This window comes from Phascolarctos cinereus, unplaced genomic scaffold (assembly GCF_003287225.1).
Source record: "Phascolarctos cinereus isolate Bilbo 61053 unplaced genomic scaffold, phaCin_HiC Scaffold_5;HRSCAF=322, whole genome shotgun sequence".
NCBI lineage: Eukaryota > Metazoa > Chordata > Mammalia > Diprotodontia > Phascolarctidae > Phascolarctos > Phascolarctos cinereus.
Window position 1 is genome coordinate 69,581,688 of NW_027555958.1, and position 24,027 is coordinate 69,605,714.

Genomic DNA, 24,027 nt, shown 5'->3' on the forward strand with positions numbered 1-24,027 from the left:
CGTGTTAGTCCTGTGACCCAGAATCTGTTTGTATTTTTATGATGGGTTTTATCTTCAGATAAGGACAATGAGTATTTACCATAGAAGGTGTGGGTAAAAAGTCGCAACACAGAGATTAGAGGGGAATTTTCCAAAGTGTATTATATAGAACCGAGGGACCATTCTTTGCTTAGTGATGAGGGAAAGAAAAAGTTTCCTAATCTGGGGGCTCTGAGTTTATTGATTTCCATTAATTAATCATTGGCATAATTAAACTCTCCAAAATAGCAGGGTAACAGGACACTGTGAACCCATATAATAAATTACCCTGACCTTTAAAGAAAAAAAACAAATTATGTACCTATATTAAGCTCCCTAGTATGTCCTAGGTATTTCTAAAGGAATTTGACTTTAACTTAATGGTCAATAGGAAGCTAGTAAGATTTTTTTTTATAGGGCAGCTAGATGGCACAGTAGATAAAGTGCCAGGCTTGGAGATAGGAAAACTCATCTTTCTGGTTTCAAATCTGACCTCAGACACTTACTATCTGTGTGACCCTGAGCAAGTCATTTAACCCTGTTTACCTCAGTTTCCTCATTTGTAAAGTGAAATGGAGAAGGCAGTGGTAAACTACTCTAATATCTTTGCTAAGAAAACTCCAAATGGGATCACAAAGAGTTAGGACTGAAATGACTCAGCAACAAAAGAAGATTTTTATGCAAAAGAATAACTTGACTTGATCATGTCCTACTAGCTTCCTAATTCATCTTTCTGATTCTTTTCTCCTTTTGTATTCATCTGGCCAAGTTACTCCTGTGCTCAATGCAAAGGTGCTTATTGCAGTACTGAATAAAGTTCAGCCTCCTTAGTATGGCATTTAGGCTCCTCACAATCTGATGCCATACTGTCTTTCTAATCACATACCATGTTATTCTCTTCCATATTATGTAGCATTCTCTCTGGAGCTATTTCCTCCAAGTTCCACTAGCATTACTAGATTGAGCCTTCAGAGAGTGACTGACTACCCCTCAGACACGAGTGGTAACTCTGAAGGGTTGGAGTTTCTAATATTGCTGCTCATGAGCCCCCTGATTTGTTCCATAACACCAATGAGCCAGTTGATATTAATTAACTTTTACAAAGAGACATTTCCTGAGAAAGTATAACAAGGACAAAAGTTACAAAAATGTTCCTCAAACTGAGGGTGCACTCTCACCTCTGAAGACACTAGGGAAAGTGAGATCAAACTTAAAGAATAAAGGTAGAGAAGCATCCATTTAGAAAACATATGTGGCCAAGGTGTACCTCCTGGCCTGGGTAATCCTTTTCTCTCTTAGGAGAGTCCCCACCATGTTTACTTCTCAGATAACATTGCTCCCATGATCAGCTTGAGGGGCTGACATGGCTAATGCATCAATTTACAGCTGGGCTGGACCAAACAGGTCTCATTACCAAATTCAACTAAGGTTACACTCAGCTGTGGTGGTCTTTGGCACTGACTCTAGTTATTGAACTGCTCCAAATATTTCCTGTGCCTTTCCCATTCCACAAACTTAACCTGGCCTCTTTGTCCAAAGGGAGAATCAGTTATGATTATGTTAGGGATGGCATGTGTAATTCTATTATCTCTTCAACAGCAAAGGGAACCAGCATTAATTAAGCATCTACTACATGCCAGGCACCATGCTAACACTTTACAAATATTATCTCATTTGATCTTCATAACAACTGTAGGAATTAGGTGCTATGATGATCCTCATTTTACAGTTGAGGAAACTGAAGCATAGAAGTAAAGTGACTTATCCAGGGTCACACAGCTAGTAAGTATCTGAGATAAATTTGAACTCATGGCTCTCTGACTCTATATCCACTGAAATACCTAGCTGTCTCAAACAGCTCAGCATCGTCAGACATTCTCAAAGAAATGTTCAAAGGAGGTAGGGTAGACTCTTATGTTGCCTTATAGGATGCAGACACTCATGCTTTTTCTGGATTAGAAAATAAAAAGTTAATTATGGGGATGAGACTGTACATAGAAGGAAGAAATAAAAAGGCTGGACTGGCTGCTGAGCTGGTCATGTTAGTAAACATCAGCAAAAAATGCCAGGTAGGCATTATAGAATGTGAAAATGTAAAAAACAGGGCATACAATAATACAGTCTCTGCTCACAAAGAGATTACAACATAAGAAAGAAATATAGGAAGGCTTTGTGATTTATTAGGCTGGGGAATTCCCTCCACCAATTGGCCTGTGGGCATGTGACTTCTTAGATATGTTCTAATGTTAACATGTCAAAAGGGTGATCTGAACCCAGGTCTTTCTGATTTCAAGACTTGTACTTGAGGTACAAGGTGTCCCAATAGTCAATGCAGTTTTAAAGCATAGCTTCAAAGGTCTTTTGGGATACCTTGTATTATGCCACTCAGCTTCTAAGGAGAAAATAAAACAAATGTGCTTGTGGATCCATATGACTTATGAATTTTGCTTTGTATTTACTTTGCCTATACTCCATATTAACTTCTCTGTGTATATATTTTACTTCCACCAGTAGAATATAAGCCCTATTTAGGGCAAGGAATTGGATTTTGTATTTGTATCCTCATCTAGTATATAAAAATGGCTCTTAAGCTGAGTCACTTGACATGCACACTTATTTTTTTTATCAAGGAAAAAATGAAATAGGATGAAAATTTTTATCCCAAAGTAAAACCATAATAAATTTTTTTTGGTGTCAATGGACACTCTTGGTCCTTCTAGTGTTAAATGCTTGCTGAATTGAACTGAATTGGTTATTATAAGATTTATTGCTTTAATCCCTCCCCCTCCCCTTTTCAGACCTACAATTTCATCGGTATAGAGGACTCCCAGTGAGGAAACTGCCTCTACCAATGCATATCAGCAGCTATTTTGAAATTTACAGTCTTAGTGCTTGGGCTACTGAGAGGTTAAGTGACTGGCCCAAGCAGTGTCAGAAGTGAGACACTGGCTTAACAACTCAAATCCCTCTCAGCATTTTAGTATAAAAGGATAAACTTTGTCACCTTTCTACGCACACATTACTGCAGAGGGCACCACCATCCTCCCAATCCCCCAGGCTCACAACCTAGGTGTCATTCTCGACTCCTCACTCACTCACGCATACAATCTAATTGCCAAGATCTGTCCACTTACCCTTTGCAACATCCCTCCAATATACCCCTTTCTTTCCTCTAGCACAGCCATCACTCTGGTGCAGGCCCTTATCACCTCACACTTACACAACTGCAACAGCCGGCTGATAGGTCTGCCTGTCTCAAGTCTCTCCCCACTCCAATCCCTTCTCCATTCAGACACCAAAGTCATTTTCCTAAAGTGTGTGTCTGACAGAATGCCTCCCTCTCCCCCATTCAAAAAATCCAGATGCTTCCTATAGCCATCAAGAACAAATATAAAATTCTCTGGCATTTAAAGCTCTTCATAACCCCACCTTCCTCTCTTTGTACTCTTTATTCAATGCCATTGGCCTGGTTGTTTCAGGAGCAAAACTCTCCATCTGTAGACTCCTGGCATTTTCTCTGACTTTCTCTTTCCTGGAACCCTTCCCTCCTCTGCTTTGACTACTGACTCTAGTTGCTGAACTGCTCTTTCCTGTGCCTTTCCCACTCAACTAAGATCTCATCTTCAACTGGAAGCCTTCCCCAACCCTTCTTCATTCTAGTACCTTCCCTCTGTCAATTATTACTTATTTATCCTGTATATAGTTTGCTTTGAATGTACTTGTTTGCATGTGGTCCCCCATTAGATTGTAAGCTCCTTGAGGGCAGGGGCTGCTTTTTGCCTCTTTTTGTATCCCCATTGCATAGCATAGTGCCCAGCACTTAAAAGGCGCTTAAAATAAATTTTTATGGAATAACTGACTGCCTTGGCGTGCGCGCACGCACACACACACACACGCACACACACACTTTAGAAGGGGACAAGGAATGCGTGTTGAATGTTGACCGGTTGTTGAACCGTTCCTCACCTAGACAGCCCCCCGGCCTGGTCCATCCCTCATTCCCCACCCCCCACGCTCCCCAGTATTTACCTCAGGCCCCACCCTGGCCTTCCTATTGGTCGCTCCAGGGGAGGCTTCCGCTCCCTCTCCTGATTGGCTGTCCAGGGGGAGGCTCGCTTCCTCACCCCTTCCTAAGATGCCACTTGGAGGAGGCCCCCGACGTGGAGCAGGAGCTGCTGTTTCCGGACTAAGATGGCGGCAGCGAGGGCTCTGAGGAGCTGTAGTTGGAGCGCCCGGCACCTGGTAAGGCTGGAGGGACCGACGGACGCGCGCGGAGCCGGCTGCCTCGTGTGCCGGGCCCAGAGCTTGGGTTTATCCTCTCGCGAATTGGGTGGGTGGGGGGGTCGATGCGGGTCTTGGGAAGGAGGGTGATTGAGGAGAGAGGGAGAAACCTCCCACTGGGGATGGGGGACAGGGAGCCGCGGGGAGGGGGCGAGCAGCGCTCTCGGCCTGGACCCCAGCGCCCTGCGCTCCCGCACCGCTGGTCCGCACGCCCTCGTCCTCCTTTGTGAGAGGATCTCCACCCCCGCGGGTCCTGTCACTCACTCCTCGGCGACCTGCGTCCTCCCGCACGGGCATCCCCTGTCTGTCAGCTGCGGTGGCGGGATCGATGGCTCCATCTCACCGGCCCGGAGCCCTGCTCCGCCGGCGGGGCAGCGCTAGCTCTTCCCTTTGCCGTAGCCTCGGCTGCCTCCCCGACCCGTTCTCCTGCCTGTGTCGTTTCCTTCGTCGGGCCGGTCCGGGATACTTCTCTACCATCCCACATTCCAGAAGCGGGAGAGAGGATGGCGAGACTCGGGCGCCAGTGCTTCCTTGTCTTTGCCCCGCGGTGAGGAGAGATGTGCAGAACTGAGTGTGAAAAGTGCGCAAGAGAGAGCGGCTATCCCAGTCTGGTGTCTGTGACGTTATTATTTTCCTGACATCATCACTTCTCCCCCACATCACCTTGAATTTATTTATTTTTCACATATTATATATATATATACACAATGTACCCCAGAAGTCTTAGTGCGGTTTTAAGCTTTGGAGACATCTTGTGCTTGTGTGTGTTCTTGGAATAAATCGTTTCAGTTCCCACTTCTGACATGTACTGTATCTGGGACCTTGGGACCTCTCTGTGTTCCAGGCAACTCTGCAAAACAGGAGTTGTTTTTTTTTAAGAACTTTTGAAAACAAACCAAAAAACCCAACTTGTAAACTTAAAAAAATTGTTAACCATATATCAGTATAACTGGCTTCCATTGTAATCTTATGTCTTTTATGCATCTAAAAACATTTTTCTGAGTCCAGAGGCTTTGCTAGACTACCAGAGTGGGGTCCATGACACAAAAAAGGTTGTAAACCTCAGGGCTGGTAAATTGTAGAGATTTCCAACTGAATTGATGGAGGGAGTTTCTTCATCTGGTAATTCTTTATATCAGTTTAACCACAGGTCCAGTCCCTATTCCTATTCCTTATAACATGTGTGTACATGTTATTTCTCCTTATAAACTGTGAGTACAGTCATTTCAGCTGTCTAGACCTTGGTTTCTTCTTCCATAAAATGAGAGAGTTTTATCTAGAGAAGGGGATCTTAACCTTTTTTTGTGTTGAAACTTTTGACAGTCTGATTGATGAAACTTTTCAGAATGTATGTAAATGCATAAAATAATATACAAAGAGTTACAAAGGAAACCAATTGTATTGAAATGCTGTCATAAAAAATACATATTTTAAAAACAAGTTCTCAGATCCCAGGTTAAAAATCCTTAGGCCTAGATGACATCTAAGATATTCCTGGTCTAAACTCTATGAAATGATGTATTCCATACATAGGACAGATAATAAGGCATAATAATAATGATAGCTAACATTCATATAGCATTTACTACGTGCCAGACACTGTGCTGAGAGCTTTAATTACCTTTTTACCTTATCTCATATTACCTTATTATAATATGGTCTTAAAATGAGCATGTAGGCCCAGTGTATACATATATATCACTGTCCTCTTTATTTTTTTAAAGTTGGTTGGGCTTCAATCTTGACATAGATGAGAGCTGTTTAATTTATAATTTTTTATCTCCAGTGCCTGGCACTTAAAGGGGGCTTAATAAATGCTTGTTTATCTTCCTATACTTACCTGTTTCCCCTACCTTTGTCCCTCTTGCAAGCATTACTAGCGGGTTTTTTTAAACTACTATATTTCCATCTATAGGTCTTTACGACTATAAATTGTAGAGAAGGTGCCAATATGCATTGGTAGAAGGTGTTTCTTCATCCTGGAATTACTTATTTTGATGATTTCCAATCCCTGTTTTTGTCTCTCACTGCAGTATATTATTGCTGCACTTAGCAAAACTAAAAGAACTCTAAGTAGACTAGAATTTAAACTTTTTTTCTGTTAACATTAGCATACTAGGACAGAATTCATATCCTGAGAATTCATATTTAGTCATATCCAGGCCATTTTGAATTGTTTCTGTTAACAAAAAACCAAAAATAGAATGGTCACAGGTATTGAAACTCATTAGTATACCCCAAATCAAAATTACATTTCTGTGAATCTGCTAAGAAAAATTGTATATTTGACCAGTGTGAGTTTGAGAATTGGAGTTTTAATGTGGAGATTATTTACCTTGATCTCATTTTGGTTAGTGTTTTGTTGAATAGGGAAGCCTTACCCAAGTAGTTGTTGCCCTTGGGTTTGAAAGCTTCCCCCCCAAATGTTTAGGATTATAGAATCTTAATTTAAGCCAGAAGAGGCTTTAAAAATTACATAGTCCAACCTCCATTGGAGGAAACTGATATCCAAATCTCTGTTAGTGAATGGCAGAACCAGAACTAGAAGAATGGAGGTGTCTTGAACTTCTGCAAGCTAACTAACCACACTAACCTGCCTCTTAGGGAATTTTAATGGCTTTCTCAAAGGGAAAAACTGTTTTTTGCAGTAATGTGCATATTTGAAGCTTAGCACAAATTTCACTACCTTTGATAGGCCTTTTTAATTGACACAGTTATTAGTGCCCCACATCCCACTCACTCTGTGTCCATTTTGTGTGTGTTCAGTTTCTATTTCTGAACATGTTATATCCCCCAACAGAATGTCAGCTTTTTGAAAGCAAAAGCTATCTCACTTATTTGTACCCGTGGTGTGTGTAGGTGTGGTATTTATATTTACTCTTATTTTTCCATTTTTTAGCATCTGTTCTGTACCATGTTTTGTCAGGCATATTGAGAAGGCAATGCTGAACTGATATGTAGAGCGCTGAAAAGTTTGCAAAATGCTTTAGCCTACGTTCTATCATTTGAACCTCACAATAAACATATGAGAGTAGGTACTACCGTTTTAAAGATGAGAAAACAGAGGCTAACAAAGGTTAAGTGATCTTTCCAACTACATAGTCGTCAGAGGTGTGATTCGAATCCAGCCTTTGTGACAGCACTGGGTTCCTACTAAGGTAATATTGCTTGTCACGAGTTTAATGTAAACCTTATATTCCAGGTTCTTATGCAATATTGATCTTTACAGAATTAAACTTTCCTTAGGTTACCAGATCTATTTGCAGCTGTTTCCTTTTGACTTTGACCCAACCATTTTTTTTTTAGTACTGGAGCTACTTGTGATTGTCCTCTGCTCTTCCCCAGTAGTATTTTGTATACTTTATGACCTGAGGGGTTTATCTTCCAATATCATCTCTTTTATCATTTTAATACTGTCTATGGGATCTTCTTCGTAAAGATACTAGAGTAGTTTGCCATTTCCTTTTCCAGTGAGTCACTTTTTGCCAGAACTCTCCCCTATGACTTGTCCATCTTGGATAACCTTGCATGGCATAGCTCATAGTTTCATTGAGCTGTGCAAGCCCCTCGCCACAAAAAGGCAGTGATTCAGGGGGTGTTGCAAACCTTTAGGGGCTATGTAAATGCTAGTGTCAACTAGGTGGCGCAGTAGATAAGAGTGCTGGACCTGTGGTCAAGAAGATTCATCTTCTTAAGTTCAAATCTGGCGTTAGATACCTATTACTTACCAGCTGTGTAACCCTGAGTAAGTCATTTAGCCTTATTTGCCTCAGTTTCCTTCCTCATCTGTAAAATGAGCTGGAAAAAGAAATGACGAACCACTCCCATGTCTTTGCCAAGAAAACCCCAAATGGAGTCACATATGATTGAGGTCAGATACAATTAAACAACAAAAAATGCTAGCTATTATTATCTGGGCTTACTTATTTCCTTAAAGTTTACATATCATTATTTCTTCTGGCATGGTGAATCCTTCAAATCCATGAGAGAAAATAGTCCAGCTTTTTTGGGAATGGAGACAGTACAAGAGAGTGAGGAAAATGAGTGTTGAAGTAAAGAGAACCCTATGAACCATGAGAAGAGAGATCAATGGGAAAGTATTAAAAGACAAATTATAGCACTTAAGAATTCATAATTCCTGTTTTCTTATATTTAGCTTAATTTTGTTGACCGTACCAAAAAATAGGAATTTTTCACGTTAACAAGCATTTATTATACATGTCTACTATGTGCGCAGCACTGTGGTTTCTCTTTTCCAGAGAAGTCAGAGTACGCATCATAAAATAGCTCACTTCCTCGTCCAACAGGTGGTATGAGAGACCCAAGAGTTTTGACCATGTTTTTGTCTATGTATCTGTCATTGTTTTAATTAGTATATATTTGCCACTGTTGTTTTAATTAATACTTTTATGTTTATAGACTTCCCAGTGTCTTGATAATGAAACATAAGTATATGTAATTTTATAAGTATTGTAGTGAATTTTGCATTCTATAATATAATGAAAAAACCTTCAGGATTATTCATAAAGAAAAATTGCATTTAAAAAATGACATCCTCTTTGGGTTCACCCTTCCAACTTCCACAACATTGTCAGGCTAGATCCCCAGAGGGTGGCTGACTACTCTTTCCCTCAGGGAATTAGGGATGGTGTTTTGTTAAGTACGAGCTCCCAACAGTGTGCCTCTCTATTCCACCATTGATTATTCAGTTGATATCAATTAACTGGCTAAAGTTACTTAGCTTTTTTAATTAAGGGTGACAGATTCTTTGTCACATTCTCCCACTAGATGTAGAGCCCTGAGGTTGCCTTCCCTAAGTGTGTCTGATTTGTCCTAGGCTCCCAGTGCAAATGCTTACTGTTGGCCACTACTGTTCCAGGGCAATGCTAAGAATGCCTGCCAATGGGAAGCTCAAATCTTCTGACCTGTTGAACTTCACAAGGTCATCCTCTGGTAAAGGAGGGAAGGGAAGGAGACAGAAACTCCCTCTCTACCCTCCTCAACAATTCCCTTTCAAGAGCTTGGCAAGGGGGCGGAGCCAAGATGGCAGAGTAAAAGCATTGATTTGCTTGAGCTTTCCCCCAAACCCCTCCAAATACCTGTAAAAAATGGTTCTAAACAAATTCTAGAGCAGCAGAACCTACAAAAAGATAGAGTGAAACAAATTTCCAGCCCAAGACAATCTGGATGGTTGATTGGAAAGGTCTATTGCACCGTGCTGGGAGAGGAGTGCAGTTCAGTGTAGGCCCAGCAGGCAAAGACCAGGCCTCATTGAATCTGGAGCAGGCCTCAGGGAATTGAATCAACGGGAGCTGTGGCAGTTTCCAGACTTCTCAACCCACAAACACCAAAGACAACTTAGAAGGTCAGTAAGAAGGGTCTGAGACCTTGGTGAGAGAAGAGCTCTGACCCCAGTCCAGGCGCAGCCCTGGGGCTATAAGTCAGACCATAGAATCTTTCTTTGGTGACAAAGAAGATCAAAACATACAACCAGAAGAAGACAACAAAGTCAAATCTACTACATCCAAAGCCTCCAAGAAAAATATGAATCAGTCCCAGACCATAGAAGAGCTCAGAAAGGATTTTGAAAAACAAGTAAGAGAAGTAGAGGAAAAACTGGGAAGAGAAGTGAGAGTGGTGTAAGAAAGGAGACCCCAAATATACTGAAGAAAATAACAGCTTAAAAATACACACTAACCCTACTGGCAAAAGAGGTGCAAAAAGCCAATAAGGAGAAGAATGCCTTAAAAAGCAGAATTGGCCAAATGGTGGAAAAGAAGGTCCAAAAGCTCACTGAAGAAAATACTTCCTTAAAAATTAGAGTAGAGCAAATGGAAGCTAATGACTTAATGAGAAATCAAGAAACTATAAAAGAAAACCAAAAGAATGAAAAAATAGGAGACAGTATGAAATAGCTCATTGGAAAAACAACCAACCTGGAAAATAGATCCAGGAGAGATAATTTAAAAATTATTAGAGTATCTGAAAGCCATGATCAAAAAAAGAGCCTAGATACCATCTTTCAGGAGATTATTGAGGAAAACTGCCCTGATATTTTAGAACCAGAGGGCAAAATAGAAATTGAAAGAATCTGCTGATCACCTCTTGAAAGAGATCCCCAAAGGAAAACTCCTAGGAATTGCAGCCAAATTCCAGAGTTCCCAGGTCAAGGAGAAAATACTGCAAGCAGCCAGAAACAAACAATTCAAGTATCATGGAAACACAGGATAACACAAGATTTAGCAGCTTCTACATTAAAGGATGAGACAACTTGGAATATGGTATTCTGGAGGGCAAAAGAGATAAGATTACAAACAAGAATCACCTACCCAGCAAAACTGAGTATAATCCTTCAGGGGAAAAAATGGATATTCAGTGAAATAGAGGACTTTCAAACATTCTTGATGAAAAGACCAGAGCTGAATAGAAAATTTGACTTTCAAATACAAGACTCAAGAATAATGAAGAGGTAAACAGGAAAGAGAAATCATAAGGGATTTATTAAAGTTGAACTATTTACATTCCTACATGGAAAGATGATATTTGTAACTCATGAGACTTTTGTCAGTATTAGGGTAGTTGGAGGGGAAAAAATTATAAGGATAGATAGATAGATAGATAGATAGATAGATAGATAGATAGATAGATAGAGGCACAGGCTGAGTTGAAGATGAAGGGGTGATATCTAAAAAATAAAATTATGGGATGAGAGAGGGTTACACTGGGAGAAGGAGAAAGGGAGAGGTAGAATGGAATAAATTACCTCACACAAAACAGACAAGAAAAGACTTTTACAGTGGAGGGAAAGAGGGGGAAGGTGAGAGGAAATAACATACACACTCAATTGGGTATGGAAATTTGTCTTACCCTACAGGAAAATCGGGGGGAAGGGGACAAGAGAGCAGGTGTATGATAGAGAGGAAGCCAGATTAGGGGAGAGGGTAATCAGAAGCAAACACTTCTGAGGAGGGACATGGTCAAAAGAGAGACTAGAATAAAGGGGGGAATGGGATAGGATGAAGGGAAATACAGTTAGTTTTTCACAACAAGACTACTATGGAAGTGTTTTGCATGACTGCACATGTATAACCTGTATGGAGTTGCTTGCCTTCTCAATGACAGTGGGTGAGGAGGGAGGAAGGGAGAAAATTTGGAACCCAAAAGCAAATATTAAAAATTATTTTCATATGCAACTGGGAAATAAGATATATAGGTAATGGGTATAGAGATCTATCCTGCCCTGCAGGAAAATAGAAGAGAAAGGGGATAAGAGAAGGGGGTGTGATAGAAGGGAGGGCAGATCAAGGGAAGGGGTATTCAGAATGCATTCTTTCTTGGGGTCAGGGGGAGATGGGGAAGATGCAGAGAAAATTTGGAACTCAAAATATTGTAGAAGTGAATGTTGAAAACTAAAAATAAATTAATAAATTTTTTTTAAAAAAAAGCTTGGCAGGAATTATGCCATCCAAAGCTGGCCTGCTTTTGGGATGCTGTACTCTGAAAGTAGCTTACTGTTTTATACAAGCCCCACAGGATGTGAGTGATTTTCTTCATCCAGTCCCAATATCATTCCCGTCTAGCATTATCTCATTTCACATAATAAGTATTTCATTCCTTCCAAATTGATTAAGGGCTTTTTTGCACCTATTTTATCCCTTTGATTTGATTCAAGGGTATCTGTGTTATTCACACCAATTTTATATATATTGATTTGTAACTCCAGATTTTACGTTGTAGGTTTTGTAATGCAAAAGAGGCTTTCTCACCTGATAAAAATATGTCGTGGATGGGTGGGTGGGTGGGTGGGGGATATAGGACACACCCCTCTTACATCAAAAACAGGCTAGCTTGGTGTAATGGAAAGAACACTGTCCTGAGATTCAAAGGACCAGGATTCTAGTCCTAGTTCTGCTACTAATCAGCTATCATGACCTGACCTGGGTAAATTATTTAACCTTTCTTGTTTGTTGGCACCTCCTGTTCTGTCCTCCCACCTCATTACCTCTCCTTGTCTTTGTATACATTTTTGCATTTACTCATGTGTACATGTTACTTCCTGAAGTGGAATATAAATAAATACCTTGTGGAGGTTTTTGTCTTTATATCCTGAATGTCCAGCGTAGTGACTGGAATAGTAGTTGCTTAATAATTTTGTATACATTTTTGCATTTACTCATGTGTACATGTTACTTCCTGAAGTGGAATATAAATAAATACCTTGTGGAGGTTTTTGTCTTTATATCCTGAATGTCCAGCGTAGTGACTGGAATAGTAGTTGCTTAATAAATACTTGTTCACTAATTTTATTATCCATTATAAAAGCCTCCATTAGACTAGATAATCTCTAAAGTCCCTTCCACCTTTAAAACTCAGTGATTCTACTCAAATATCATGATTAAGTAATTGTTATAACTTTAAATTACAGCAAGAAAATCTATCAGGATAACAATAAAACATTTTAACCAAGTCATAGGCATCATGATGTAATCACCTGCTTGGACCCAGTCAGGCAAGTCAACCTTTTTGGGGCTCAGCTTCCTCTTTTATGAATAGGATAATAATGTCTGTAGTACTTACATAACAGAGTTCTGATGATCAAATAAGATAATATAAATAAAGTAGTTTGCAAGCTTGAAAGCAATGTACAAATGTAAGGCACTATAATTATTGTTTTTAGAACTGAAAGAGACCTTAGAGATTATCTAGTTCAACTTCTGATCATTCATTTTTTCATTCATTACATTGAATCTTAACATTTCTTGCTAATTTTGTATTATACAGAACATTATAAAAATGTACTTTAAAAATATCAAATATATATTTTATATATATGTGTATTATATATATATATACAAAATAAAAATATACCTAAGGAGTTGTGATTAAGTAAGGGAATAAATCTAATTGTAAGGAGGAATCTGTACTAAATAGGCCACCTAAATCTCTTCACTGGACTAGGTAAGTATTTCTACTTTTATTGATTTCATATAAAGGTATTAAAAATACAGTGTTAGGTCAAATGGTGTTATAGGGGAGGGAGAAATTAGGAACACCATTTTAAGTGGGTAATTCACCAAATGATCTTTTGTAGTATTGTTTGCTTATGTCATAGTAATAATAATTATAAAATTATGTTGGTTGGAGCAGTCTTACATGCTTATATAGAAATCCTTATGAAAATATACAAATATGAATGAAATTAGCTATTATTGCTAAGTGGCTGATAAAAAAACAGCATAGGTTGGATGGTTTTTATTGCTGTGTTGCTGCACATTCCAATTCTTTATGTAACTAACTAGTTTTTAATGTCTCTTTTAATTTAAAATAAACTTAACACTAAAGTATGTATTTGATAAAAACCTGTCGGTATAATTTTTACAAAAATTTAACTTTCTTTTTGTTCCTCTAGAGTTGTGTTCATCATATTCAAATGTGCAGTAGTGTTCATGTTGTGAAGCCAAAATATACATGTCTCTTTGGTTATTCTTCTTTCAAGTTTAGTCATCCACATCGGTTATTGAGAACAACTAGTAGTAAGTATGGACTTTAGCAGGAAACATATAATATATTTGAGTGTTTTATTTTCCTCCAAGCACTTCAGAGTGCTTTAAAGAACCTAGAATTTGTAACAGTAAATAAGATAATTGTTCCATTTTCTCTCAGTTGTTCTAATATTGGGGGTTAGTTGCCTTCACATGAACCCTCCATACTCTGACCTTCTTTCACTCTGAGAATCAAACAGAATTGTGAAATGGCTATCTCATATTTACTATGTAGTTTGTAGCAAAGGGAGAATCTGCATCTGTAGCAGCGAAAGGACAGTAAAATGCCTATTTAGTCATTGCTCTTTCAGTGTGGCCATGCAACTAGTTCCAAATTCACCAAATTGTACTATCATTTATAAAATACTTTCCCATCTTTTTTATAAGAATGCCATGAGAGACTTCATCAAATATTTTGCTAAAATCTATATAAATTATATCTATAGTATTCTCTGGGCCCTGCTCCTGACTTTCCAGACTTCCTTCTCCTCTATTTGCAGCACCTTCTCATCTTGGAGGCTGCCTTCACCACAGTGGTTGCTGCAGTTTTGACTAGAGCACTGCACCTCCTCTTTTTGTGCGTTTGAAACGTCTCTCCTCCATGCCTTTTGGTTCCTTACTTCCAGCTCATGATTTCCCTGTCTTCCTTCAAGATTCAGATCGAGTCTCACCTTCTGTAGGAAGCCTGGTGCCCCCAGTGCCAATGCCTTTCCCTCTCAGTTTGCTTTCCAGTCTAATCTGTGTTTACCTTTTATATATAGTACACAATTTTCACACATTGTCTTCTCCATTACAGTGTGAGCTCATTGAGGGCAAGTTCTTTTTTTTGCTTTTCTTTGTATCCTAGCACTTAGTACATAGTAAGGCAGCATATAGTAAGTGCTTAATAAATGCTACTTGACTAGCTGTCTAATTCATTTTTGGGGCTGTTAAGAGAGAGCTAGTTCTAGGACCAGGAATGTGTTAGTCTTGGTATATTCTGTCCTGTTCAGACCATCTCTAGCATATTATGTTCATTTTTAGGAACTACATTTTAGTATTTTAGGAATAGCTACTCAGTTAATAATCTGACAAGTGGAGCACACTCCCGATTGGTTTGTTTGCATGGGTTTTATTTAAGGATACACTTGAATAGAAGTTAGCTGTCTTAAGGTGACCATTAGCAGCAGCTGCTCTTCATGGTGCTCCTTTCCTGCATGGTGATGATTCTGGGGAATACAACAGTTAGCAGGAATTTTCTCCATACCAATCAAAACTACTATTAGAGCTAAGGAAACTGTCTCCCAAGGAGACTCTCCAAAGAGTGGTTCCTGCCTTAAATAATGATGTTGTTATATAAAGAAGACTTTGTTTGAACTTGACCCGTTGCAGATGGTATTTTTTTTGTACAGTTTTCTCCATTCTAAGGACAAATACTGAGCAATCAGGTCCTGGGCTTGAGTGACATATTGTCTGGGTGGAACTGCCATGTTTCCTGGTCTTCCACAACATGATGAATTGGAGACCCCGGCATGCTTTTCAGATTGGTATAATAAAGTAGATAGAGCACCAGCCCTGCAGTCAGGAGGACCTGAGTTCAAATCCGGCCTCAGACCAAACACTTGACACTTACTAGCTGTGTTGACCCTGGGCAAGTCACTTAACCCCACCTGCCTTAAAAAAAAAGAAAAGAACAAATTGGTATAGTAAGAGGAATAGCTAATATACTGGATAACAGAGTGTTATGAGCAAGACTTAACCCAGGCCTGTATAGTAATTCAGGCTTTGGAGTTAAAATGCACTGAGTCACTCATAGAGCATATAATTTTAAAAAACCATTTTACTAATTGAGACGTTAAAAGAATCAAATTCTAAGTTAAAAGGATACAAAATGCTACTCTTATTTGTCCACCCCATCCCTGCCCCCAAGACTCTCAGGAGAGTTATCTCACTTGTCAGAACTCAGGTGTATTCTCTGTAGCCAGTTCCTCCTTGGCTAGGTCTTTTTAATATTCAGGTGGTGAGGAACCAAACGGCCTCCCTGAGCCTGAAAAGACCACCGGTCTTTACTACTAGAACTGCTTCCTGATGTGTGAGATGGGAGGGCTGAGATGCAAGGGAAAGGGAAGAAAGCACTTCTGGCCAGACTGCCTGCCCGAATGAGAGGTCAGCCTCTCAGCTCCCACACAGATACTTTGACAAAGCCCTGAAGTTGGCACCAGGCCAAATAATCCTCAAGAAATCGAATGAGAAACTACAGTAAGTGACATCTTCCAATCCAGCTTGCACAAAAAAGCAGCCAGAAGCAGGCTTCTTTAGGCATTTGCTATCGTTTCGTACAGTTTTCCCTTAGCAAGTCATTATCACCTTTCTTTGACTATATGAAGACTATTCGTTGATTCATGAAACTATTAATTTGTTGGATGGGCCTTACATAGAAAGAATACCGTGCTGTCAGTCAGGCCACATGGTTCTAATTGTTGTTTTGGCAACTTGCTATGTGTCTTTAAGCAAACTCTTGAAGCTTTTCACATGTAAAAAAATGGTAATTTCCTCCCTTTCCAACCTTGTGGGATCTTTTGAGAATATAATCAGATGTTAGACTTGAAAGCATTCTGAAATCTTTGAGGAAAAAAGGTGTTAATGTATTTGTGTATGCAGTATACATTTATGATGGTTTCTTTTCTTTGAAGCTGTAAATGGACAGATCCTTCAGTTTAAACTCTCAGACATTGGAGAAGGGATTACAGAAGTGACAATTAAAGAATGGTAAGTTGATGAAACCTTTTTCTTGAAAAAAACTCAATACTTGGGGCAGCTAGGTGGTGCAGTGGATACAGCACCAGCCCTAAAGTCAGGAGGACCTGAGTTCAAATCTGGCCTCAGACCAAACTTTCTAGCTGTGTGACCATGGGCAAGTCACTTAACCCCAATAGCCAAAAAACTCAATACTTATAAAAGAAGATAATCATTTGAATAATTATAAACAGGGTTTATCTTTACATTGATTAATAACTATTATTATTATGATAGCTAACATTTATATAGTGTGTACTGTGTGCCAGGCACTGTGCTAAACACTTTATAGTCGTCTCATTTAATCTGCACAACCACCCTGGGAATTAGGTGCTACTCTTAACTCCATACTACATGTGAGGAAACTGAGGCAAACAGAGATTATATGACTTGCTCAGTGTCATACCAATTAGTAATTGTCTGAGGTCAAATTTGAACTCGGAGGGGCAGCTAGGTGGCTCAGTGGATAGAGCTCCAGCCTTGGAAGTCAGGAGGCTCTGAGTTCAACTCCAACCTCAGATACTTGACACTTACTAGCTGTATGACCCTGGGCAAGTCACTTAACCCCAGTTGCCTCATCAAAAAAAAAAGTATTTGAACTCGGGACTTCCTGACTCCAAATCTGTGCCACTGAGCTGCCACCTGTTATAAAGAAAATAGCCTTTTCAACTGAACGTATAGAACTAGTTCCAGCAATACGTTGTTGTTCAGTCGTTTCAGTGTCCAACTTTTTGTGACCCCATTTGGGGTTTTCTTGACAGATACTAGAGTGATTTTCCACTTCCTTCTCCAGCTCATTTTACAGGTGAGGAACTGAGGTACACAGGTTTAAGTGACTTGCCCAGGGTCACACAGGTAGGTAGTAAGTGTCTGAGGCCAGTTTTGAATTCAGAAAGATGAGTCTTTTTGACTCCAGGCCTGGCACTTTATCTTCTGTCCTGCCTAGCTGTCCCAATCCAGCAAAATGCTTGGTGGCATAAAATGGCAATTTGACATAGTTATTTGAAAACCTGCCTATTGTGTCTGTCCTTTTTTGTTTTCTCAAACTTTTTTTCTCTATGTATTCCTCTTTACATGCCCTCAATCCCTAGAAGGTAGAAATGAATCCCTGAGAAATTCAGTATCTAATAACAATGTAGCTATTTAGGTATTTTTGAATAAGCATTTATGAAGACCTAAGACTTGTACTCAAACCTGAGGTTTATCAACTTGATAGTGAAAAAGTTACTAAAGTCTATAGTGTAGCCTGTACTGAAATGACAACTACTTTTGTTTTATCTTATATCTGACAGAGTTTATTTATATAAAGTTGTAACATTCTTGTTGTAATCATCTTGAAAGTTATTTAGATGCAAAAATTCCCACTTAAAACTCATCTTTCCCTCTCTCTCCAAAAATAAATAAAAATATAAAGTAGAACAAAACCTACTTCCTCATACTTAACACATTTGCTGAGGATACTAAGATATGGAAATAGGAAAAATTTGAGAAACTAGATCACTCCCACCCCCCATATTACCCTGCTGTCCTAATTTTTTTTTAGTCTGGAAAGGTAAAAAACTCAAAATGAGTCTAACTGAAGTATGCAAAATTGGAAAGGGCATGGATAGGGAAGATGAGTTTGTTGAATAGATTCCAAAATTGTGTAAGTTAAAGGGCACCCTTTGAAAGTTCATAGACATAAATGTAAGATAAAAAGAAGAGCTACTTTGCATGTGTATCTATGGAAGCCATTTTCTTAAGAGATCTTAGAACCAAAGGATTTGGAACTTGAAGACAACATGGAGGTTATCAATTCTAACCCATTCATTTTACAGATAAGGAAACTGATACAGAATAGAAAATAATTTTAGTTTAGAAACTAGTTTTAAGAAAGACTTAGGAGCAGCTAAGTGGCACAGTGGATAGAGTACCAGCTTGGGGATCAGGAGGAGCTTGAGTTCAAATCCAGCCTCAGACACATAATACTTCCTAGCTGTGTGACTCTGGGCAAGTCACTTAACCCCAATTGCCTCCCTTAAAAAAAAAAGACTTAGGTTAATTAATGGATACTTGGTTTTGAGGTTGATTAGGGATGTTTGGGATATAGTTGTAGATTTCTGGGGTTGATATGGATGCCATCCATAGTCTTGTGCAAAAAAGCTGTTCTCTCAGAGAGACAGCATACTAAGTGGGATAGCTTATCAATCTGACCTCATATAGCATATATATATATTAGGATGTTTTTGTATTTTAAATTGTTTATGTGATTTTATATTTTTCCTTTTAGGTATGTAAAAGAAGGAGATACTGTGTCTCAGTTTGATAGCATCTGTGAAGTACAAAGTGATAAAGCTTCTGTTACCATCACTAGTCGCTATGATGGTATCATTAGAAAACTCTACTATGGTGTAGATCAGATTGCCCTTGTGGGGAAGCCATTAGTAGACATAGAAACAGAAACTTTAAAAGGTATTGTAAAGTGTGTTTATCCATTTTGCTAAATGTATAACTGCTGTCTTTTTCAATTGTCATAAGACCCTCAATTAATTTAATGGTTTTTAAAGATGCTGCACAAGTTTGTTTTTTCAAGTATCTTTTAGAATTTTGGTTGTGTTTCACTTAAACAGAAAAAACAGAAAAGGAACTTCTGTTATATAGTTCATAAATTGATCAGTTAAGTTTTTGGTGTGCCATGTCACCACTGCTCAGAAAAGCATGTGCCTATATATTAGCTGGAGGTCAGATGGTCCAGCACCTTTAAACATCTCATCAGTTGGTGCTGACTTTAATAGTTTCTTTTGCAATTAAGCTAAGAAATGTGGGGAAAGTTATAGGAAAGAGAGGGCATTTCTAGTTGTCAGTGGCTGCTCAGCTCTAGTTCAGTGCTGTATTTAACCCCTACTCTGCTTAAGGCACCATGGTGTAGGTACCAGTGATGTAAAAAGACCAAAACCAAACAGTCCTTGCCCCAAGAAAATTAAGCGCACTGGGAAGATATAGCATGTATACAAGCAAGTCTATAAAAGTCTACAGAAAGTAATTTCAGAAGAGATAGAATGCAAAAAGTAAAGAAAAAAGAAGGAAGAGAGCAGTAAACCAAAATAGAAGCAGCAGTCATGGAGATGGCAAACAGCAGACATTGTAGAAGAGTTAAACAACTAGAAAAAAAACAACAACAACAGAGGAAAATGACAACTGCTCTGCAGCCTGGATGAGGTGAGAAGGGCTGACAGCAGCCCTGCAGTGTAGGACTTCAAAGACCTCCTTGGGCAGTACTGTAGGCACAGCATCCAGAGATCTGTTGAGAGTGAGAGGGCAGTTTGATCCATATCATTTCAGTTAACTCCTGAGGGCCAAGCACATCATATTTTCAGGGAGTGTTAAGCTGAAAATATCCCAAGTAGTATAGTTCAGTGGTAACTAATATACTGGTAATGTGGCTGCACAACACGTCTAGCTATACTGTACAAAGAAACCTATGATAATGAATTCCAGACTTATAAAAGGCAAAAAAAGCAAGAGATATAAGAAAATTGTGCTAATGTTGAGAGTGAGAAAAAATGCTTAATAATTGAAAGTAAAAATGTAACTTTAAAAAGAGGAATTGGGCATTTGTATAAAGCTTGAAAAGTAGAAGCATAGGAAAATTTTGAAGAGGGGTTAGTGGGATATTAGTTTATTCATTAAGAATATAACTTAATGTATACTAGCTACTAAGTGCTAAGGACTGCAGAAACAAGGAGAAAAACAAAGTTCTTTGTCTTTACAGTGTTGTCATTCTCTTTGGTCTCCTTACTTCGCTCTGTACCAGTTCATATAAATCTTCCCACATTCCTCTGATACCATCTCTTTCATCATTTCTTATAGCACAGTATTAATTCTATCACATTTATATAGCCATTCTTCAATTTATGGGCACCCCCTCAGTTTCCAGTACTTTGCTACCGCAGAAAAGAGCTGTAAATATTTTGTATCTCTTTAGTTTGTTTTATTTAGGATTAATCTCTCCCTTAATCTACCCTCTTTCCAAATCCTCTTTTTCCTTTTCTGCTTTCCCTACTATTTCCATGTTGAGTGAAATGTATTTCTCTACCCTACTCTACTGTGTGTGTGTGTGTATGTGTATTCTTTCCTCCTTTAACCTGTGCAGAGAGTGATGTTCAAGTGTCAGCTACTCCCCCAAGGCTTTCTCCTTGTTTGAATAGTCTTTTCTACTTGCACACCTTGATTATGTGAGATAATTTCCCCTAACAATCTTCTCTTTTTCCTCCCCTAGTATATTCCTTTCCCCCTTCCTTTCAGTTGTTCTTTTAAGATCATTAAGACTTAACAGAACCACTCCCAGATCTTCTTTCTAATTAGATTCCCTCTGTGAGACCTGATAATGATAGGGTTCAGAAAAAACACATATATTATTTCCCCATATTAGACTATAAGCAATTTATTTAGCTTCTTATGATTGTTCATTCACGTTTATCATGCCATCTCCCCCCCCCCCAATACTTCATTGCCTCTTACACTTGTTTCATGTTTCTTCTGGCTCAAGTTTGGTTCTTTTTTTTCCTATTTTAGTTCAGTTGTCATCAGACTAAATCTAAAGAATTAGCAAAACACAATGAGATAAAAAACAATAGGATAAAAATTATTTGAGCTTTGCAGAGCTAAAATTAATGAGTTTACAGGGACATACATTTCAGTATAGAAACAGCTTAACTGTCTTATAAAATCTTGCCTTTCTTGTTACTGGAGATAGATAAACATTTGGAGTCTGGCTAATTATTTGGGGATATTGCGAAGAAAGCAATTTATGCTTCAGATCAGATAATAATATCCTTTAAACCTCTAAAATCCTATGAACAATGTATTGACAATTTCTTTCATTTAGGACAGTGCTGTGATTAAAGAGAACAAAGAAAGTACTTTAGCAAGTAATGACTATGCTTTATGAAGTAGCTAGCAGTGAAAATACTAATGCTTTTTAGCTGACAGGGAACCCCCTATGCCCTTTAGGACTCTTATCACCATGGATTCCCTATTAACTTATATAGGTGGGAAAGGTCCCTGTTAAAGTTCCCGGAAATGGTTAAGGGCTGGCCAACAACTAATTTTTCTAAGCCCCATTCTGTATACTTAATAAGTGACTTAGACATCACATTAGAGAAAATTTGATTTTTACTTTTCTGTCAGGTTCTTATACCTTTTTTCTCCTTTATATGTGTTATTGATACTTTTCAAAAAATCATTTCTGTTTTCAGTAGAACCCTGAAATACAGTCAAGCCATATATAGTGGAACATTGTCCATGCCTACAAATGCTTGCCTTATTCTGTACCTGTGTAACACAATTTCTCTGCTAGAGATGTAGAAGGCAGTATCAGTGTTATGGAGTCCCATTTGGACACTGATTGGTCAGAATTCTGAAGTCTTGATATTGTTTTCTTTCACGTTATTCAGGTCATCAAGCTGTAGTTCTGCTTATTTTGCTCTGTATCAGTTCATAATAAGTTGTGCTAAGTTTCTCTGATTTCCTTACTTATTTCTTACTTTCATGTACTACAATGTTCAGTCACTTTCTTTCAAGACCTTAACTAATGAAAACTGTACTCTTAACAGAATTCACCATGGTGTTATAAAAAGAACATATACCCTTGTGTTAAAAGCCTGTATAGTAATAGAGGAAAAACTTTCTATCAATTAGAGCAGTCCAGAATTGGAATAGACTGCCTTGAGAGGTGGTTGGGTTATCCCTCCTTCAAGGTATTAAGTAGAAACTGGATATTTACTTGGGTGTGTTATTTTGGAGGGATTCCTTTTGGATATAGGTTGGCCTAGACTCCTTTTGAGTATAGACTGGCTGTTGAACTCCCTTTTAACTTTGAACTGGTGATACTGTGATTCTTTTAACTGGTAACTTTGGTTTTTGCAGGATTATTACTGAACTAAAAGGCAAAATGTCTAGGTAGTTTCAGTCCTTGTTCTGCTATAAAACTGTAATCTTGAGATAATACAACATTTAACATATGTGTTGATTTCTCCATCTTTAAAGTGAAAAAATAGCTCTGCCCCTGTTTTTGCAGGGTAGTTGTGAAAACAAAGTATTTTTGAAGCCTTTTGGAATAACAATATTACAGATAAAATCCATTTATAATAAGTACTGTCACAAAAGAAAGGCATGAAGTGAATTTTGTGTCTCATGGGGTGTAGTCCCTAGCATTTTGTTAACTTGGTTACAATGAATTATTATTGGCAAATTATCTTGTACAATATGTTTTATCTGGTCCTAGTCCATTTAATAGCAACACTGTAACAAAAGTACCTAATTCAGTGTAGTTTGCATTGTAAATAAGAAAAGGAAGGAGGAGCTGAGCCTTTTATAATTCTCTGTTCAGGCAGCAAGTAACAATGAGTCTTTTATCAGATATTTTCCCACTACAGAAATCTAATAGAATTATTGAAATGTCTGCTCTACCCACACAAAGGGGAAAAGTGGTATGTACATCAAACCTCCCTCTTTTCTCCACCGAGTTTAAAGACCTTTTTTCATTTTCTGTTTCAACATAGAAAGTTGGATTTCTGCTTGTGTGATTAGAAATGACAGAAGGGCAGCTTTTGGTTCAGTATTAAGAAAATCTGCATAACAAATCAAAAACTAGAACATGTTGCTGTAATATTTGGTGAATTCCTCATGACTGTTTTTCTGGAATCTTTGTTTCTTCTTATTTTAAGATACCCTTCTTAAGAAAAAACACTCATTCCTGTTTCTTTGTCTTAAAGATAAAACTTTCTTGGCTTGATCAAATGAAACACTAGAGTGGGAGTCAGGAGACCTTTGTTTTAGTCCTGGTTTTGTCAATAACATTGTTCCTGTTTTGCTCAATCACTGCTTGACTTAATAGCAGTTTAATAGATCATTCACAATATATTTAAAGTAGTTATGTAGAGTATTGGGTGAATATATAGTTACAAGTTGCTGTATATCTTGAGGTTCATATTTTTCCTATAAAATTATTTGGATCTTTTTAAGTAAGTATAGAATTGTTAGCTAATGTTCAAAGGCTCAGAATTTTAAAAGTAGAAGAGACCTTAGTGATCATACAATGCAGTTCCCTCAATTTATATGTGAGAAAACTTGAAGTTATAACCCTAGTCTATCAGATTTTAATGAATAATCATAATGCTTCACTAAATTAAAATGAACACCTAATTAGTGGAATGAGACCTGTGACCAGAATATGACACTGGAAGGTTATATCTTAATCAAAAGACTCAGGAAAGGTAAAAAGGAAGCAGAGTAGAAAAAGGTCTGGACTTCAAATCAGAAGAGACCTGAGTGCAAATCCATTTAGCTGTGTGGTCAGAGGCAAGTCATCTCATGTCTGAGTCTGTTTCCCCATTTGTGAAATGTTAGTTATAATATCTGTAGTTCCTGC

At 38.3% G+C, this 24,027-nt stretch overlaps 2 protein-coding genes across 7 annotated transcripts in view; one reads left to right on the forward strand and one right to left on the reverse strand.

The window, feature by feature from the left end:
* RTCA (RNA 3'-terminal phosphate cyclase) overlaps positions 1–4,132 on the reverse strand; it is a 47,224-nt gene extending 43,092 nt beyond the window's left edge. Inside the window, exon 1 of the mRNA XM_020999902.2 lies at positions 4,048–4,132. The gene's annotated coding sequence lies outside the window, so the exon portion shown is untranslated. The remainder of the gene's footprint in view (positions 1–4,047) is intronic.
* A 39-nt stretch (positions 4,133–4,171) lies between these two features.
* DBT (dihydrolipoamide branched chain transacylase E2) overlaps positions 4,172–24,027 on the forward strand; it is a 53,261-nt gene continuing 33,405 nt past the window's right edge. For 4 of the 6 annotated variants that reach the window (XM_020999847.2, XM_020999851.2, XM_020999844.2 and 1 more), the window contains exons 1-4: positions 4,176–4,260; positions 13,709–13,832; positions 16,514–16,589; positions 18,886–19,067. In XM_020999847.2, the coding sequence (XP_020855506.1) occupies positions 4,210–4,260; positions 13,709–13,832; positions 16,514–16,589; positions 18,886–19,067 (433 nt within the window). In that variant the 5' untranslated portion in view covers positions 4,176–4,209. Of the gene's footprint in view, positions 4,261–12,724; positions 12,809–13,708; positions 13,833–16,513; positions 16,590–18,885; positions 19,068–24,027 lie in introns of those variants that run through there. The other 2 variants (XM_020999846.2, XM_078154997.1) reach the window with 2 other exon arrangements.